The sequence below is a fragment of the Macaca fascicularis genome, chromosome 1, assembly GCF_037993035.2.
Source record: "Macaca fascicularis isolate 582-1 chromosome 1, T2T-MFA8v1.1".
NCBI lineage: Eukaryota > Metazoa > Chordata > Mammalia > Primates > Cercopithecidae > Macaca > Macaca fascicularis.
In genome coordinates this window covers 34,567,358-34,587,069 of record NC_088375.1, presented here as the reverse complement: position 1 = coordinate 34,587,069, position 19,712 = coordinate 34,567,358, and the positions used below count along the sequence as shown (strand labels likewise).

At 43.1% G+C, this 19,712-nt stretch overlaps 1 protein-coding gene across 6 annotated transcripts in view; it reads left to right on the top strand.

Moving 5' to 3' along the window:
- Nucleotides 1–19,712, top strand: part of ASTN1 (astrotactin 1) — a 377,384-nt gene that overhangs the window by 132,613 nt on the left and 225,059 nt on the right. For 3 of the 6 annotated variants that reach the window (XM_074021135.1, XM_005540073.4, XM_074021074.1), the window contains exons 4-8: nt 1,439–1,585; nt 2,653–2,760; nt 7,623–7,772; nt 8,767–8,934; nt 17,764–17,848. In XM_074021135.1, the coding sequence (XP_073877236.1) occupies nt 1,439–1,585; nt 2,653–2,760; nt 7,623–7,772; nt 8,767–8,934; nt 17,764–17,848 (658 nt within the window). Of the gene's footprint in view, nt 1–1,438; nt 1,586–2,652; nt 2,761–7,622; nt 7,773–8,766; nt 8,959–17,763; nt 17,849–19,712 lie in introns of all 6 variants that reach the window. The other 3 variants (XM_065529753.2, XM_015446023.3, XM_015446033.4) reach the window with 1 other exon arrangement.

Sequence of the window (19,712 nt, the reverse complement as noted above, 5' to 3'; positions counted from 1 at the left end):
GGGTAGGAACAGCTGTGTGACAACAGCTGGTTGTCCTACATAGTGTGATGTGGCAGTGCCCTTCCCTAGATAGGCAAGAATAACCTGTTGCCTGAGATGATGAGAGCTGTTTTCTAATCTAGAAAACCAGAAGAACCATGTAAATTGGATCTCTTTTCACTTTCACCAGGCACTGGAAGCAACATACTGTAACGTTCAACAGAGGAGTGAGTTAGAGCCATTTTAGTGTGTAATGAGCAACCCTCTGGGAAATGAGATAGCAAGAAAAATGAACATGTGTATATGATTTCTTGTATATTGTATATTTGCTTAGGCAATTTAACTCTCCACTGAAGTGGAGGGGACAGTGGTATCTGCTTTTTCCTATGACTCCTGAGAATTGGGCCTGGAATGTTTTAGTTATGTTATCTTGCTCATGCCTCTGTGCTCTCTACAAGAGATGCACTTCTTCAAAGAATATGAAGGATTGCAATCATGATATCAGACCCTAGATGCATTGTGTATCTATGGAGACACTGGCTGGAAGAACTAATCCAGATGAACAAGATCAGGGTCAAAACTGCAGAGAGAGAAAGACTGCACTCTTCCTTTACAGTAGCCTACCTATTTCTCTTTAAAACTTCTATGAATCAGCAAATCTCCATAGATAAACCCTTAACGGTGATCCTTCAAAGAACTGCCCAATTATCTTTGAGGAAGACATATTTGATGCTGAACATTGCTTACTATATATGAACTTTCAGAGGGGCTTGAAAGAGTGGAAACATGTAGAGGTTTTTATTCTTCTTGTTCTCTACAGGAAATTCTACACGAAAAGCCAATTTCTAATAAGATTTAAAACCTGCGAATTCCTTGAGAATATGGGGGACATATCATCAACATCTCTTCATATTCCCCATAACACCTGGTGCAGTGCTAAGCCCACGAAGTAGACGTATGGTACTCAGGGGTTATTATCAACTCAAATGCCTTTAGGAGGCCAACAGATAACACAGATATGTGAAGCAGAAGGAGGTCAGACAATAGGGGATGGTGCAGACTGTGATGAAAGAGAAGGGACATGTTCTGCCTGAATGCACACAAATTCAAATTCTTTTAAAACTCTGTGCTGACCAAAATAAAGAAATCTGCAGTCTGTATTTAGCCAAAGGGTTACAAGTGTTGACCTTATCAATACAGAATTATTATAATACATAATATAATAATAGTTGAATTGGATTTTCAGTTGTAATTCCCTGACTTCACTGCTTCTCCTGTAACTTTGCAGTCCCTCAGAAATCAAAAAGCAGTATTTCAGTTTCTTGCAGCCAGTCTCTCAGTTGGCTCGTGTCTTATTTCAATTCTGTGAGACCTTATCTTCTTGATTTATGCAAATTTCCTTTTTCCTTTCTTTTGGTCTTTTCTCTTGAAGTTTTTTCCTCATCTTTTCCTTATACAGGAAGTGACAATGCCAAGCTGTCACTGATGAACAAGTATAAAGATAACATTATCGCCACTAGCCCTGTGGACTCCAACCACCAGCAAGCCACCCTTCTCTCTCACACCTCTAGCAGCCAGAGAAAGCGGATCAACAACAAAGCGAGAGGTATGCATGTCTGATGCTAGGGTTTGCGGGTGGATTCCTTCATATTGGTAGAGGCAGGGCCATTAATATCTTCTACCAATTCTCTCACGCATGGCTAGAGGGGGTATGCCCCAGCACAGCCTTTCTGGAGGCCAGTTAAAAGCTACTTACCAAAAAAAATGTAAATGTGCAAACCTTTTGACCAAGTAATTTCACCAACAAGAGTCTATTCTTAGGAAATAATTGGACAAGTATGCAAAGAAGTGTGTAAAAGGCCGTTCATCACAGCATTGTTTAAACAAGCGAAAAATTGGAAATAGCTTAAATGTCCATCAACAGGGAATTGGTTAACTACCTGGCACATCTGTCTACTGTCCAGCACTTACCATGCAGCCATTTGAAATAATACAGATCTATATTTGTTAATATGGAAAGTTGACCACCCATCTATTAAATGGGAAAAAATGAAGTTATAAAGTAGAAGATACGGCATAATGCCATTTTAAAAGAGAAATTAAAAAACCGTTACTTGTTTCTGTGTCAGCAAAAGCCAGAGAGTATACACATGAAATGTTAGCAGAGTTTATCTCTGATTTAAAGGATTTAGAGGGCATTAGAATTGTTCCCTTTACATAGTTTTATGTATTTCCTTTATTCTCTTCTGTCTTTTTTATATTAAATATATATAATTCTAGAGCCAGAAAAAAACACAAAGATGTAATTTCCTATACCCCTTAGATAGTCTCATATTAACAGAATCATAACCTGTAATGAGGGAAATTCCCCTTTCCTTCTATTCCACCCACTCTCCCTGGAGGTCCTCTCTGGCAGGTGCCAGAAATGGCCCTAGTCAGAGGGAAGTGGGCTGGGCAGGGTAGAGCTCCAGTGACTGCTGTCCTAATGGTCTACTTCTCCAACAAATCTCCAAAGGGGGTATGAGGAAGCCCCAACCCCCTTGGCTACTTCTCCCAGATTGTCAGTCAACTTACTTTAATTTTTGTTGATTTTCCTATTGAACTTGCCCAATGGTTTGGTATTATGAAATCAGAACTGAAAACGTTTTCTTGGCCATGCTGCTTTCATTACAGCTGGTTCCGCCTTCTTGAACCCTGAAGGGGATTCTGGCACAGAGGCAGAAAATGACCCCCAGCTGACCTTTTACACGGATCCTTCAAGGAGCAGGAGGCGTAGTAGAGGTAGGAATGATAGAAGTGGCAGAAAGTGGTAAAGGGTCTTGGTGTGAGGGAGGCGCATGAAGGTGAAGAGGTGTTGGGTTGGGTTGTGGGCTCTATGGAACAAAACCAGTTTCTGCAAGAAGAATTTTTGGACCATGACTGGTGTTTCCTCCTAAGGAAGAAAGAAGAGCCTAGAGTGGAAAATTTCAGAGAATCATCTCTCCCAGATAATGGCACTCTCAAACAAGTTTCCAAGTTGTTTGAAAGGCTATTTCTTGGTCAGATGACTCTCAATTTCTTCTGGAAGACTCAGTAGTCATATTTTACTGTTTAGACAAATGAATTAAAGTTAATAAAGTGTGCTGTATGTGGAAAGATGGATACTATATGTACCCCTGCTTCCTCTACCACATTGGCCTTGGGATTGAGCTAGGTAAGGATTGGGGCAGTGCAGTTGAGGAATGATCTATGGCCTCAAAATCTGTGTAATTATCTTTGACCTTTAAGCCCCTGCTTGGTAGAATCACAGGACCCTGAGCCTCCAAGTTCCTTCCTTCCCCCTAGCAGGGTTAAGGTGGCTAATCCATTCCCCTCCACGTGTACAGAGCTATCCTTCCATGGAGCCACTGTGTGCCACTTCACTGTCATGATCAGTGGCTTCAACTGTGGCTATTGCGGCCATAGCTCCCACTGCCTCTGTCTTCACTGGTATCACTGCCACACCAGGGGAGTTTGGGGCACAAGCTCCAGTCAGCTTTACCAGTTATTTGCTGTGTGATACTGGGTAAGAAAACAAATTCTCTGAGCTTCAGTTCTCTCACATGTCAAATGAGTCAACAATACCTTGTGCATAGAACATAGAGCTTTATCAGGATTAAATTATATTAAAATGTGCCTTTTTGGAGACTGCTAAAGCACTATGAAATCCCTATTGTTGCTGTTACAACTCTCCATCATGCAGCCCCATATTTATACAGTGCCCCATCTTGAAGAATTTTAGGCAGAGTCCCTGTAAGATGCAGTAGAGGATATTTGAGTGGCATCTCCTTGTGCTACATTCGATAACATTTTCCTCAACTGATAGTCAACCAGTGTCTCCTGAAAGATATATAGAGTTTTACTCTCTCGTACCTCCACTTGAATTCCCTTCATAACAAGTGTTCTTCCCAGAGATTGGAAGAAGCCTTTTTGATTGTAAATTCCAGTTTCTATAGGCTTAACTGCTATCAGCATAATAAAAGTTATTTCCATCATTTTTCTCAAGAGATAAATGGGGCCCTGGGTACTCTAATGTTGAATGGCCAGTTTCTCTGAGGCTATAATGTGAATTAGGGTCTCCCAATCTCCCTTGATACTTATTACATATTTATAGACAGTGGATACCCAACCTAGGCCCAGCTAATCCAGGCCTGATCAAAGCAGGGAGTGTCCTGCTTTAGTAAAGTCTTGTTTCAGAAAAACCCATGGTAATGAATTAGAAAGAGTTTCTTGACAGTATGAAACTGTTTCTTTTAAATACCAAGCTCTCCTAATGCATCAACTTTTTACTGCTATTAACTAGACTGTAAGCTTCTTAGGAGTGGGGAATGCCTAATTTATTTTTGCAAAGTGCCTAGTGAAGGATTTTTCCTATAACAGATGCTTGTAAGTGTTTGTTGAATTGGATTGGATATATCCATCAGACCAACAAAAACATTTTATAACCCTCCTGCTGTGGGTCAGGTTTGTGATAGGGGGTAGAAACATGAAAATATGGCAGTGATAAGGCTTAATTTAATAATATAAATAAAGTGAAGAGAGTACTCAGAAGAGATGACAGTTAATCCTACCTGGCAGCAATAGGAGGCGAAAAGGGAGAAAGTAATTAGAACCCGGACACACACACACACACACACACACACACACACACACACTGTACCAGGTTTCTCAAAAGAGAAGAAGTCTAGGATAAGGGCATTTTAGTAAAGGAAAATAGCACATAAAAAGCCTTGAAGGGACAAAAGAACATGGTGTTTTAAAGGAAGTAAAAGTCATTCAATATGGCAGCTGTCATCAAGTTATAAATACATACGCACACGAGATGGTAAGGATGAGGCTGGAAAATGGCTAACAAAGGACCATGCACATGCCATGTGACTGAGTTTCTGCTTGCCTCGGTTGGGTGTAAGGAACCATTGGAGGTTCTGAAACCAGGTAGAGATGCTGGATTATGGGTTGATGATGCAGAAAGACCATAGAGACAGGAATATCAGTAGCAAGTCATTTCAGTCACACGAGAGCAGTGGCAATTGCCTGTAAACAGTGATGATTCTATGTGATAAGAGCTATAACGGCAGGGCGCACCGAGGGCTAGAACACCAAGGAATTAGTGAGAATCTGTTCTTGGAGGTTTCAGGGAAGTGTTTACAGGGAGATGTTGTTTGAGCTGAGACTTGAAGAGTAGGTGTATACTAGGCTGACAAGGTGACAAAATGGCCTTCTGTGGAGGAGGAAATAATCTGTGCAGAGTCACTGAGACATAAACTATGATGGTCTTGTCAGGGAGCAGTAAAATGTTTACTAGAATAGAGCTGAGGGTGCAGGTTTGTGGGTTTCTTAGGAAATAATGTTAGAAGACCAGCAAAAGCCAGAAAGTACATGAGCTTGATTCCAAGGGACTTGGACCTGATGAAAGAGCAATGTCCTGGTCTGCTCTGCTCCATGAAGCATCCTTCCAGGGACAGCATGCAGAATAGGTGACAGCAGGGTGACCTTGAGGCAGGGGAACAGATGGATGGCTTTTACTTTGGTTTAGCTATAAGATGATATCGGTAGGGAGGGATGGAAAGAATGGAGGCCAGATAAGTTTTGGACATGAAATTAGAGAAACGCAAATCAAAACTACAATGAGATATCATCTAACCCCGGTTAAAATGGTTTATACCCAAAAGACAGGCAATAACAAACACTGATGAGGATGTGGAGAAAAGCGAACCCTTGTACACTGCTGGTAGGAATGTAAACTGGTACAACCACTATGAAGAACAGTTTGGAAGTCCCTCAGAAGACTAAAAATACAGCTACCATATGATCCAGCAATCCTACTGCTGGGTACATACCCTAAAGAGACAAAGATTTAATGGCATTGGTGAGGGCAGGGTGGGGGTGTGGCTTGTAAGCAAGAGGAAAGAGTTGGATATAATGGAGTTTTTAAACTTGAGAAAACAAATAGGTGGCAGTGCCATTGGCTGGGCAATGGAAGTAGTTGGAGGAGCGGGGTTTGGGAGAAGGTGGCGAGAGGAGGTAGTGAGGTTTTGAGAGAAGGTGAATCTGCATCTGAGGCCTGGGCTGGGCTGGAAACCTGTAAGCTTAGGAAAATAGACTCTATTATGAAAGGATAGTAACATGAACAGAATATTTCCATCTATCAAGGACGGAGGACCCAGAGACTACCTTCTGCCTTCAAGTCTCTCATTTCCAGCTACTGCCAACACATGTACCCAGAGGAAACTGCTCCCCTAAAGGACAAGTATATCCATAAACCAAAAACTCATACCTGTGTTCCTGAGAACATCAGTTCCAAAGGCATCAGTGGGCCCAAAGACTGAGTAGTGCATTGTTCGTGCAGCCTGAAACCTCACCTAGATCTCCTTTTTTATCTGGCTCCACATGTTAGTAGTTTCCTGGGACTAGGCATGCTCTCCAGCCTCTCCAACCCTCTATTGCTCCAGGGGAGCTGCCTCATAAGACTGGGGACACTAGTCAATGATACGAGCCACATCAAACCCTGAGCACTGGAGCCTGACACACAACCACCAGTTGATGAGTGTTAACTGCCACAAGGAGCATCACCTCTTACAGATCTATTTGCCTCATCTGTAAAGCAGGTGGCTCCCATACAGACTCATAGGCTTATTGTTGGAAAGCAAATATTAAAAATAAAATAAGATATGTAAAACACTCAGCACAACGTCTGCCTTAATGGAAGCCTTTTATTACTATCAGTAATAAATATTAACACAGAAGAGAAAAAAATTCCAAAAGACCCACACATTTTGTTGTCTTGCTTTCTTACTTTCCCACATTTGTTCTGCTTCCATAAGCATAAGGCTCCCCTGCTTAACAGCATTTCATCTTCTCCCCAACAGGAAAAAAAAAAGCCAAGAAACAAAAAATTAAAAAAATTTAACAGTGGTACGTAAAAAAATAAAGAAACAAAACCCCCTTCCCTCCCTATCCCTATTTCCACCTCCCTGGGAGTGTTTCTTAATCCTCAGCAATGATTATTTCCTCCAGTGATTCCAGGACTGTGGAGAGCATCCTGGTGTGACAACGTTGTCTGCTCATACAGAGCAGACATTCCCCGTTTTCCTCATTCCAGGTCTCACAGAGTAAGAGTCACTTGGTAGAACTCTTGCCCACAGAGTAAGCACAAGCTCTTCCAGCTCAGGAAGTTCCTCCTGGAGCAGCAGTGTGCACCATGGGGGTGGAGCTGCTCTGTGCAGAGTGCCCTCTGTGAAGAGCGATGGGAGGTACAGTGTGGGATTAAAGCATCCCTCCCACCCTTGGCAAATGCCTGGAGCTCAGTAAGGCAACTAGGGGAAGAGAATGCCCCCTCTATGACTTCTCCTGTGAACTTGGCCCAGGAAGACTGAAAATGGTCAACAGACTATTATTGACCTTGAGGGCCACCAGTTGGCCAAGTCCCCTCTGACTCCAACTGATGGCATGGTGTCTGTGAGGAAGAAGGTCACTGAGGTCATGCAGCCAGAGACAGTTCCCTCCATGGGCTGGTTTTGCCAGCTGTCTCCCCTGTTTGCCAGGATGGGTGGCAAAAAGCCCAAGTTGGATTCTCAATGCCAAACTTTTTACCACCGTGTATCTTGCTTTTGTCTCACTTTCAGTGGGTTCTCCCCGAAGTCCTGTGAATAAGACCACCTTGACCCTGATCAGCATCACCAGCTGTGTGATTGGCCTCGTGTGCTCCTCTCACGTCAACTGCCCTCTCGTTGTCAAGATCACCCTGCATGTCCCTGAGCACCTGATTGCTGATGGTGAGCCCATTCTTCTGAGGATGCGACCTTGCCCCCCAAAAAGGAAAGTTTTCCAGTTGGGTAAAGGCTAGAGAAGACAGGAGTCACTGTTACCTATTACTCTATCGGGGGAAAACCAAACTGAAATAAGTAAGGATTAGGATACAATTGTATTGCCCATAGATGAACTTAGAAAGCAAGTTAAAAAAATAAACTAAAGTGATCACCTCTTCTTCTCTATGCCCTCTCCCATTTTTGTTTGTTTTTAATATGTCTCTGTCTTTGAGAGAAATGCACAGCCCACTGGCTAGAGGTAGGAAGGCCCCAAGACCCCCTTAGCCTTTGAGAAGGAAAAAGCTAAGTGGAGTAGTAGAGATGTTTAAGAATTAGCCATGCTTTAGTTTGGTATGCCTGGGTGAGAAATTCCTAATTGCAGTAACTTGCTGTAAGCCTAGAACTCAGAAGTAATAATTTGCTTTCATCCAGGGGGACCCCAATATAATGAAGGAGTAATATAGGTTCTGAGAGTCCCTGAATCATTTAAGCCCAGAGCACCTAATTGACTTGTTAATGTCTGTTCTCTGACTTGCTGTAAGGCTGCAAAGAGGTGGAGACTTCACGCAGTGTTAGAGGGCCTGCAATTCTCATAGCACGAGAAGACAGGCAGCAGCCCCTGTTCCTTGGAGGAGTGCCAGGGCCTGTGGCTGGGTCTGATGGAGCCATGCCATGGCCATCACAGGGCTCTTCTGTCCCTGTGTTCCTTAGGAACACCCTGGAAAGATGGAATGGAGCAAGGCAGCAGGGGACTCTGTGGCTGGAGAGTTCAATGTCTGGCCTCACAGAGGTCCAGGTGATAGCCCAGGCTCTGTCTGCTGATCCCTTGCTCTGGGAGTAATGATGGGCTAGGATCTCTGATTGGTACTAATTCTCAGGTTGGGATTTCCTTGTCTTCAGTGGCTTGTGGACGTGTGCTGTGTTGCACACATAGGCATGCTTCCTTTCTCTCACCCTGCAGGGAGCCGCTTCATCTTGCTGGAGGGGAGCCAGCTGGATGCCAGTGACTGGCTGAACCCTGCCCAAGTGGTTCTCTTCTCTCAGCAGAACTCCAGTGGACCCTGGGCCATGGACCTCTGTGCCCGGCGGCTCCTGGACCCCTGTGAACACCAATGTGACCCCGAAACTGGTAGGCGGGAGCACCGGGCAGCGGGTAACTGTCAGAGAGATCATGCCTTTTACAATCACTCCCTTGAAATTCAGACCATGCCTCCCAACTCCCTTGTCCCACTGCCATCTCGAGTCTAGACCATGTGGACTGCCAGCATGTGGTTGGGCCGTAGAACTTATTGGCCAAAACTGTGGTCATTTTCTGGCAGAAGACTTGGAAGGATCCTAACTGTAGTTCCAAGCCAGAAAACTCAGTTTTAGGATGAGTTCCATAACCCATTTGTCACACAGCCAGGGGATATTTAACTACTGGGGCTAGACATTTTATGATGATAAAATTAATGCATGTTTATTATAGAAAACTTTTTAAAAATTAGAAAAGTTTATAGAAGAAAATGATAATCATCTATATTTCTATCTCCTGGATAAGTCACTTTAAAATTTTTAATGTCCTCCTTTCTGATCTCTTTTCTATGCATGATTTTTAGGGGCTTCCTAGAAGCATACTATGTCTAGTAGAGTTTTCCTGCTTTATTCACTTAACATTCCATCATAACTTTTCCAGAATCATTAAATAATCCTCAAACACATAATTTTAATGGCCATTTGGTATTCCATTGTATGTCTATATCATAGCTCATTTAAACAGTCCCCTATTATTTGACATTTAGGATGCTTTAAATTTTTAATGTTTATAAATACTATTAAAATGAACATCTTTACACATAAATGCTAGACACATTTGAAGTTATTTTCTTCAGAAAAATCTTAGTGAGAGAGTACTGGGTCAAAGAGTAGGAATGTCTTCAAGTCTGTTATATTATCAAATGGAGCTGGGGTTTCCCTGAGGGAGGGTTCAAATTCTGGTGTGGCATGAATTAAAGCTCTCCCATTGCTTCTTGGGTTCCAATACAGCCAGGAGCATGGATCTCTTATTTCAGGCTGCTTTGCACTTTCACTGTAGAAGACATTCACCTATAGTAGTCTCTACGAAGACTTGGTTTTGGTAAATTGAGTACCACAAATAGATCCTTCCCAAAGTAGTATGATCCCTTAGAGCAAAGGAAAGCGTTACAGTGATATCTAAGAATCCCAAGCAAAATGTTGCTGGAGTTGGGGCCCAAACCCTGGAGCTTTTTGTACATCATGTGCAGCCACCCCCTGCCAACCCCCTTTACCCCAGCCCACCACACTCGTATCTTCTTCAGGTGCTGAGGTGGAGAGATCTTAATAGAGGATGAGTCTAAGATATCTAGCCCTTACTTCTGCTATAATCTATGACTAGATCCCTCTGGGAGAGTAGCAGGTAACTGAAACATCTAAAATTCACCATCTTAGGTGTTAAAGTTGTTTTATGTGGGCCCATCACAGAGATTCTAGGCCCCCATATGGAGAAAGTACAACATTTTAAACATCTGAAGTCTAAGACTGTGCTTACTTGCTGCTCCTCCCACGCTGTCAGGCAAACACCAAACCAAACAGATGGGCTGTGTACCATGCCCAAAGTTAGTGTGCTTGGGAGAAATTGAAAAGAGCTAATCTCAGAGGTGGGGGCTCTCCATGCAACTGAGCTAGTCTCTGGTACCCTAGTTCTCCAGCTGGCTTGGATTGGAAGGATTTGGGACAATCTCAGTTGTTACACTCACTTCTGAGAGAAGCTTGATCCCCAGAGGAACTTTGGATGCTCCTACTTGGATTTTAAAGAAAAGGAAGCACCTTCAGTTACATGTGAAAACAAGAGATTGGTGCTTTAGGATTGGAGGGGTCTCAATGATAAACTGCCTCTATGCTTTACATTCACATTTGAATTCTTTAAGAAGTTACATGATTTGCCCAAAGTCCCACAGCTACCTAAAGCAGAGTCTGTGTTTTATTTATCATGAAATCTGCAAAGGTGGGCTTATAAAGGGTTGCTTAATTTCCCCAGACATGTCAGATCCAACATATTTGTCATTCAAAACTATTTAAACAACAACCATTACTAAGCATTACTGTTCTGTGCACCAGGAAGCTGCTTGTCCACAGCAAAGCCCTCCCATCAACTCTTCAGTCCCTTCCAGATGTCTCATTTCTAATCCTTGCTGAAAATGACTTTGGGAAGCCCCTCCCCTGCTAATGGCTTCTCAGTGTCTGTGACAATGAATGAATTTCCAATTGGAAAGACACAGAGGAAGACTAAAAATAAGATCCCAAACCCCAAGACAAAACTAAGGTGCAGCATCTTCATTTTGGGTAGCAGCTGAGAAACAATACTGCGAAGACTCTCCTTTTCATGAATGCTGGAATTGGAAAGCATTGGTGATGTGGTCATCCCACACGCTCATCAGTAAGAAACTTTATCGCCTCCCACACTCCATCCCAGAGCCTTTCTCCCAAGAGCTGAGTGTGGGAATTGGCTTCAAGTCAAGTCGACGTTATTTTTGAAATCCTCTAGCTAGCTTACTTGGAAATGTCATAGTGTTGGGACATGTGCTTTCCCAGCCATACTGAGGGGTCTGCCCATATGGATGCATGGAGCTGTGCAGTGCACTTGTGTACTTTTACACACACACACACACACACAAACACACAAACACAGATGCTCAGTCACTGCAAAGGAGCAGCTTCCTGGTGCCTGGAGCTCTCCTCAGGCATCCTTCCTAAAAGCGTCCCCGAGGGAGTCTGTTTACCTGTCACCTGCACCATGCTCCAGAACACCAGGCGTGAGACACACAATAATGCACTCCCAAAATTGTCCACATTCTCATCTCCAGGACCTGTGAATGTGTCATGTTACATGGCAAAGGAGAATTAGTGATGCATATGGAATGGAGGTTGCTAACCAACTAGCTTTAAAACGGAGATTTTGGGGGAAGATTCTCTGAGTGGTCACAATGTAATCACAAGTATTCTTAAAAGTGAAATAGGGAGGTAGAAGAGGAGGTCAGAGTGGTGTGATGTGGGGACTCAAGCAGCCATTACAGACTTTGAGAATGGAGGAAGGAAGCATGAGCCAAGGAATGTCAGCAGCCTCTAGAAACTGGAAAAGGCAAGAATAAAGAAAATATATTCTCCCAGGTGACTCCAGAAGACCACATAGCTCTATAGACGCCTTGATTTTAGCCAAGTGAAACTCATGTTAAAATTCTGGTAAGATAATAAATTTATGTTGTTTTAAACTACTTTGTTTGTGGTATGCTTTTACTGTAGCAATAGCAAATTTATACTCTAAGGCAGGAGAGAAAAGACAAAGACAGGCTGGGTGTGGCGGCTCACACCTATAATCCCAGCACTTTGGGAGGCTGAGGGAGGCAGATTGCTTGAGCCCAGGAATTCGAGATCAGCCTGGACAACATGACATACACCCCGTCTCTAATAAAAATACAAAAAATTAAACAGGCATGGTGGGTGGTGCAACACCTGTAGTTCTAGCTACTTGGGAGGCTGAGGCAAAAGGATTGCATGAGTCTGGGAGGTCGAGGCTGCAGTGAGCAGAGATTGGACCGTTGTACTCTAGCCAGAGTGACAGAATGAGACCCTGTCTCAAAGAAATAAATAAATAGAATAAAAAGAAAAGATAAAGATAGAAAAAACATTGTTTTGCTCCCTCTTTATATCTTTCTTGTGCAATTTATAGACCTTTTAAAGATGTATCAGGAATCTATGGAAGAACTGGAGCTGGAGAAAACTTGCTGATGTGTTTTTCATTCCAGCCTCCCTCTGTATTTCTATTCTAGCAACATGCTACCTGGGAGGGATGTAACGTACCTAGAGCACTCAGCCCAATGCATGGGATATACTAAGCACTAGCAAATGCTCTTAAGATCATCAAGTGCCCAAAGTCTTTCCAATTTGAACTTGGATGCACTTGAGAAATGGTAGGCTGGTGCCCCAAGGTATGCCCGCCATTCCCAGTCTTCTGCTGAGCACTGTGACCTCTTCTAACCATTCTCATTCTATGACAATTTATGTTCCTATCATTTAGCTGTCTGGTAATTCAGCATGCATGTGAGTTAGGTTCATTGCATTGACAATTTCAGAAAGCCTACTGTGTGCCCTTCCAGGTCAGCTGAGACTGGTGGGAAATGCCTAGAAAAAAATGGTTTTCGGTAAAAATAAGGATAGGTGATGTTTGAGAGCTCACTATGTGTCAAGCATTGTGTTTTACTTAGCTTATGTAATTGGAGCTTCACTGTAACACCATGAAGTAGATGGTACTCTTATCCCCATTCTACAGAATTGTTGACTTATCTGCCCAAGATCACTTACCTAGTTTAATGACCTAGCTGGACTTCAAACTCAGGCTGCCTGACTCAGAACTCACACTCCTGACCATTATTCAAACCTGTTCCCACTGCTCAAGCTGCAGGAAAGGAACTAAGGCAGAAGGTTTAGAATTGTTTCACTTCTGTGTGACTGCAGCAGAGCCCCAGCCCCCTGATGCTTTGCCATTAGCCCCCTTTGCCAACTGCACTCTGACATTCTCTCCCACATGTCCCCAGGTTTGTAACCCCAGGTGTGCCTCTGGTTAAGTGGGGCTAACAGCAAAGCACTAGGGCTGCATGACTTGATGCTCCCCGGATGCAGCCAGAGGTTGACTTTCCCTGCACTTTGCAAGGGTTTTTTGTTATGGTTGTATGTTTGTTTGATTGTTTTGGTTTTGTTTTTTTTTGATGGAGACACAGACTACCTGGTTTCAGTGGCCTTTCTCTTTCCTCTCTCCCTGGCCTTGGTTCTGCCATATGGACAGCCGTGGAGGCTTCACACACCTGCTTTATTTCACAGCCCCCATCAATCCTGGCCACAGACCCTCATTGCCATTTTCAAGATACATAGCTTTTATGGTTCTGCAAGGAGCATAGGCTTCCCAGCTAAATTAAATTTTAATCTTTATCCAAGATGTTTACTGAAATCTCTTCTGTCCCAGGTCTTTCCATAGGCCAGACCCAACCATGTGGAAATGTGTAAACCTGTTGAGGGGCATCCGACCCACTTCCCAGAGTCAAACCAGCTGCCCTCTTCTTTGCTTGCTCTGAACCACTGCCTCTCTCTCTAACCTTCCCTGTTTTTGTTTGTTGGTTGGTTGGTGGTTTGCTTTTTACCTAATTTGGCAGGGTAGCTCAGTCTCGATTTTGTTCCTGATACCCGGATTGCCCACGCGTTCTACACTCCGTTCTGTGACTCCGTTAAAGCACATTCCTTTAGGATGTTCTTTTGGCACACTTCCCTCTGACTCCCTTCCCAGAGTTGCTTGGGGCTATTTGACCCTGGACTTGCCTCTTTTCTGATGTCTCCGCTGGGAAGGGAGACCAAACAATGAGATACTACCCAAGTCAGATATCTTACAAATATTTCCCTTTTTAGAAGGAGCACACCCAATTTCATTTCATAAAAGTCCACCCCTACATGAAGCATAGAAGTGGCTGAGGGCATTTGGCCTTGATCTGCATTTTCCTCATGGAGAACTTATGGTGAGTCCAGCCATGTCTGACGACCCCTAGCATCAAGGTTTTTCCTCAATCTTTGAATGAGATTTGTGCCTCAGTCCTTCAGCTGTAGAATGGGAAGTGCCCAAAGGCACTGTCCATCATCCAAGGTACCTCCAGGCATGTACTGTCAGGGTACCAAGCACAGATCAAGTGCAGCTGTCTCCAGACCCTGCACGACCACCTTTCAGGGCCTCTTCTCTTTGGCAGTGTGGTTGCCTGAGTGCTCCTGCAGGGCACACTCTATCTGGCTGGGCTCTCCTCCGTACCATGACACGTCTCTCCGTTGGAGTCCTATGTACACCACCATGGAGTCGGCGCCTCATGCATTCCCGCCATCTGTCACAGCAGATGCGGAGACTGTAACACTTCTAGCTTATGAGGGCATCCAACACCCTTGTGGGGTCTTTAAAATTCACAGCTAACAGTCGGAGCCTGTGCTTTCACAAAACCCCTCTTAAAGTCAAGATTTAGCAGTTGGTTGCCATAGCAACTTCCCCCATCAAGTCTGAAATCCTTTCGCTGGAGATGGCCAAACTGGTTTTGTGGAGGAATACAGACGAGGGACACTTGGTGGGTTCCAGAAATGAGGATCCTGTGAGAGGCAAATTTTGGAGATCCTCAAAATCTAGCATGATGTGTTTGAAAATTTCTCTGTTTTTTGGACTTTGGACTGTGTCTGACATTATGTGGAGGAAAGCTTTATTGGTTGTCGGCAGTATGCCCCCACATTGTAATGAGTGACAGAAGCCTCATAAGGAGATAATGACTACGAAGGCAATTTGAGAAGGTAAATGTGCTATACAAATGGTAGGTATTGCCATCATTAGGAAAATAAGGCTCGGCTTGAACTCTGAGTTGTTACTGCATTTATTTTTACATGTTTTGTGGTAACTAGGTATCAAATGAGGAAGAGAACTCCCATTTTTGTCAATCCCTAATTCTAGGCAAGGCAGCTAGCCAAGACCATTCTAAGAGTCAGAGTGATGGCTTTAACAAACTCCTAAGGTTACTTCCTGCTTCTAAATATCATGCCCATGGCTAATTGTCCACACAAAGACAACTGGGAGAGTATCTTTCCCAAAAGGAAAAGTATATTTGAGACCTTGACCTATTAATTGGCTTACCTCTCTGCATCTTCGGGATGGGTTGTAAATATCTGCAAATATAGGGCACATCCTTTAATTAATTTATTTTCTACTGTGCAGTATTTGTCAAAGACCTACTCATATGGGGGAAGACCAACCTCATTCCTTGTTTCTGCCCTGTATAGCTTATAGGCTAGCATCCATGCTTTCTTTGGAATTGAGAAGGTGTGAAGCCTTCTCAATGAAGCCAGGCTCCTGGTACTCTCTTCTTTTGCCCTCCCCAGTAATTGCCTTCTTTATCTTTCCTGTTATCAGACAAACAGCCTTCATCCACAAACCTTATCATCAGCCACCTAATTTCTTTTTTTTTCCCTCCCCGAGACAGAGTCTCAATCTGTTGCCCAGGCTGGAGTGCAGTGGCGTGATCTCAGCTAACTGCAAGCTCCACCTCCCGGGTTCATGCCATTCTCCTGCCTCAGCCTCCCAAATAGCTGGGACTACAGGCACCCGCCACTACTCCCATCTAATTTTTTTTGGTCTCATTTTTAGTAGAGATGGGGTTTCACCATGTTAGCCAGGGTGGTCTCGATCTCTTGACCTTGTGATCCACCCGTCTCGGCCTTGCAAAGTGCTGGGATTACAGGCGTGAGCCACCATGCCTGGCCTCATCAGCCACCTAATTTCAAGCTGTGTTTTCCTATTTTTGGCTCAGAGCTCCCTGACCATTTCTAGATATAGCTCAGTACCACTGAAGCCAATAAACTTGAACCTACTGTGGATCCAGCCCATGTGGAAGCCAGAATTCAGCATGCAGGAGGCAATGTCCTGATCAAATACTCCCTGTGGGATTTTTTTTTTTTTTTAAATGAGGAGGTTTTCACTCTACTTCTCAGCACATTGAGCTGAACGGCTGTGGGGGACAAAAATGGTGTGATCTGGTAGTGAGGCTCTGATGGACAGCCGCTTGTAGATCAATCTTGAAATGAATGGCTAAGCTAAGATGCTAAAAAAAGCTCTTGCTTAGGCCCTATCCAATACCTTCCCCCTTAACTGTAAGGCCCCTTCACTTCGTTTTTACTGGGTTTTATCTTCAGAAAGAGAAAATAGCACTCAAAGCTATTATTCTATTTATATCATCTTAAAGTGTTTCTTTCTGGAGAGATAAAGAAATGGTATACCCATCATTTCACTAGGACATGGCACTTTTGTTATTTACAAATTTCAAAAAGTCACACTTTGCTCTTTCACAAGTTATAAATTAAACAAGCAGACATTTAAATAGTAGGAACTAGTGTTGCAGTATAACTGACTTCAGTAGTTTGGGCTACATGTCATTGCATAAAGAATTATCAATAATAATGAAGCAGCAACAATTTTCTTCAAAATCAGTAGTGAATAGAGCAATGATTCTTAATCTTTTGGGGATCGTGGATTTGCTAAATCAGATGAATGTTATGGGACCCTGCCTCAAAAAAACATGCATATACGCACATGTACAGTTTTGCATGAAATTCCAGAAGGCTCATGGATCCCTTGGTATACTAATGGAATAACAAATTATAATGAAACATAGTGATATCCTAAACAAATGTGGAATTGTAGATGATTCTTCTGGTGACCCACTCCCAGATAATTAATTATTTTTACTTAAAAGCTAAAATGCAGAGTTCCTCTAAAACCATTGTAAGAGGTCTCCTGTGCATATAGTAGTTGTTCTGTGAGCTAGCAGCCTGGCATGGTGGGAGAAAAAGGTCTGGAGTCAGACGGACATAGGCTCAAACATTAACTCTGCCACTCACAAGCTGTCTACAAGCCTTCAATTTTCTCAAGCCTATTTTTCCCATTAATATAACATAGCCAATAATACTTACTTTCCAAGATTCCTAGAAATATTTGGTGAAATCATTCACTTATGCAGTCTTTAAACATTATTATTCATCTAGTATGTGCCTTGTAGTATACTGGGCATTGAGAAAATAAAGATGAAAAAGTCATTTTCCTCAAAGGATTGTTGGTCTTTGTGCTTACAGAACACATATAATAGGTGCTTTCTAAATATTAGATTCCTCTTTTATGAAAAGTATCACACACCGGAGAATGGAAAGATTGGTGGGAGTATCCATTCATGTGAGTGGTGGAGACGGGAGTATATGACATAATGGAACTTACTGTGTCACTCATGCTAATATCAGAGTAAGAGTTTACCCTGACTATTTCATGTTAATTTTTACAAACACAGACATGTTAATCAATTCCTTCATGTTTCTCTTTCTTCCTCCTTACCCTGCTTCTAAGGGGAATGCCTCTGCTACGAAGGCTACATGAAGGATCCCGTACATAAGCACCTTTGCATTCGGAACGAATGGGGGACAAACCAGGGGTAAGTGAGGGCATGACGACTTAGCTGGTTCCCACATGTCACTGCTCCTTACACAGACATGACGTGGAGCAACTGCATGGAGAGGAATAGAGCTAAAGGGTGGGTATATTCTGAACAGCAAGTGGGTAAAAATGTCACTATGCCTTTCCATATTTATACCATTCCAGTGACGTCCATATCATCTTTTTCTCCATTTACGAGTCAAGGGATGATGCCTCTGACTCGCAGCCCTGCGGCTTCCAGCTGGGATCTGAAAATCAAGCTGTCCCTCTCTTCCTTTTCACACTGCCGCCAGCCGTGAGGATTCCACAGGCAGAATTTAGCTGATAATTTTGTTGGAGACACATGAAGCCACAGAGACTCCAATGTAGCTCTCCCAGAGCCTGATGAGCTTTGCAAGACTGACATGAGTGGAAATTTGTTTTCACCAGGACTGTCAGCAGGGGTGACATACAGAGACTCAGGAAGTACTCTGTGTTGAATAAGAGAGTATTTTTCCCTGATCCCCAATTACCATTTCTCAATGAGACTTGTGTTCCCCTAGACACACACAAGTGGGACAAAGTAGTTACCTTGTGTATTCCTTTTTTTTTTTTTTTTTTTTTGAGATGGAGTCTCACTCTGTTGCCCAGGCTGGAGTGCAGTGGCGTGATCTTGGCTCACTGCAAGCTCTGCCTCCCAGGTTGACGCCATTCTCCTGCCTCAGCCTCCCGAGTAGCTGGGACTACAGGTGTCCGCCACCACCCCCGGCTATTTTTTTGTATTTTTAGTAGAGACAGAGTTTTACCGTGTTAGCCAGTAGTGTATTCCTTTTTTGTTTTCATTTTTTACATTTTGAATGTTGTTATTGGGATAAAAAATATATAACATACAATGTATCATTTAACCATTTTTAAGTATACAATTCAGTGGCATTAAGTACACTCACATTATACAAGCATCCCCATTATTCACTTTCTATTGCCTTTTTGTTTTTTAATTGAGACATTGTCTTGCTTTGTTGCCCAGGCTGGAGTGTAGTGGCATGATAATAGCTCACAGTAACATCCAACTCCTGACCTCAAGCCATCCTCCCACCTCAGTCTCCCAAAGTGCTAGGATTACTGGCATAAGCCACTGTGCGCTGCCCTCTATTACTTTTTAAAAGCAACTTTCTACTTTCCTTTAGATGTTGAGAGTTTACTTTCTGCATTGGCTGGGTCCTGAAGGAGGGTGGGAGAAGAAGGGGATCAATAAATGTGAACTAATAAACTAATAATAGTAATCAGTGGAACAGGAAAAACTAGAAAGAAATCAAGGCAAAAGCCATCTCAGAATGGTTCCTTGGATTGCAAATTAGATATGTGTTTGCAGCTTGACAGGTGGAAAAAAGGAACCAATGTCATTTCAGACATTGCCATGGAGGACTCACGTCCCTGAGGTCAATGATCTACTCCTTCCATGTGATTCTGATGAGACCAAACCTAGAATATTGAATGTAGTTCTGGACTCTCAAAGCAATAAATATGGTGACAAATGGGTGAGCGTTTGGAGAAGAGCAATAAAAATGATTGAAGAGCCCAACGGAGTGATTTATGATAAAGGGATAGAAGAACTCAACTCTGAGAACTTAGCTAGCTGATGACTAAGTCAAGGCATGATAGATGCCCATAGATGTTAGGGGAGGGCAAATGTTCTGGAACGGGTTGAAGTTGAGGGATAAGGACAAGAGAGAATGAAGTTAGAGAAAGGAAATCTGAGTCACAGTTCAGAAAACTTGGGGAAATCAAAATGCCATGAAATTTTTCTGTTCGTGAAAATGAAGGATTGCTCAGTTTGGGCAGAATTTGAGGTCATATCACAGAGAGAACCCACAAAATTTAGA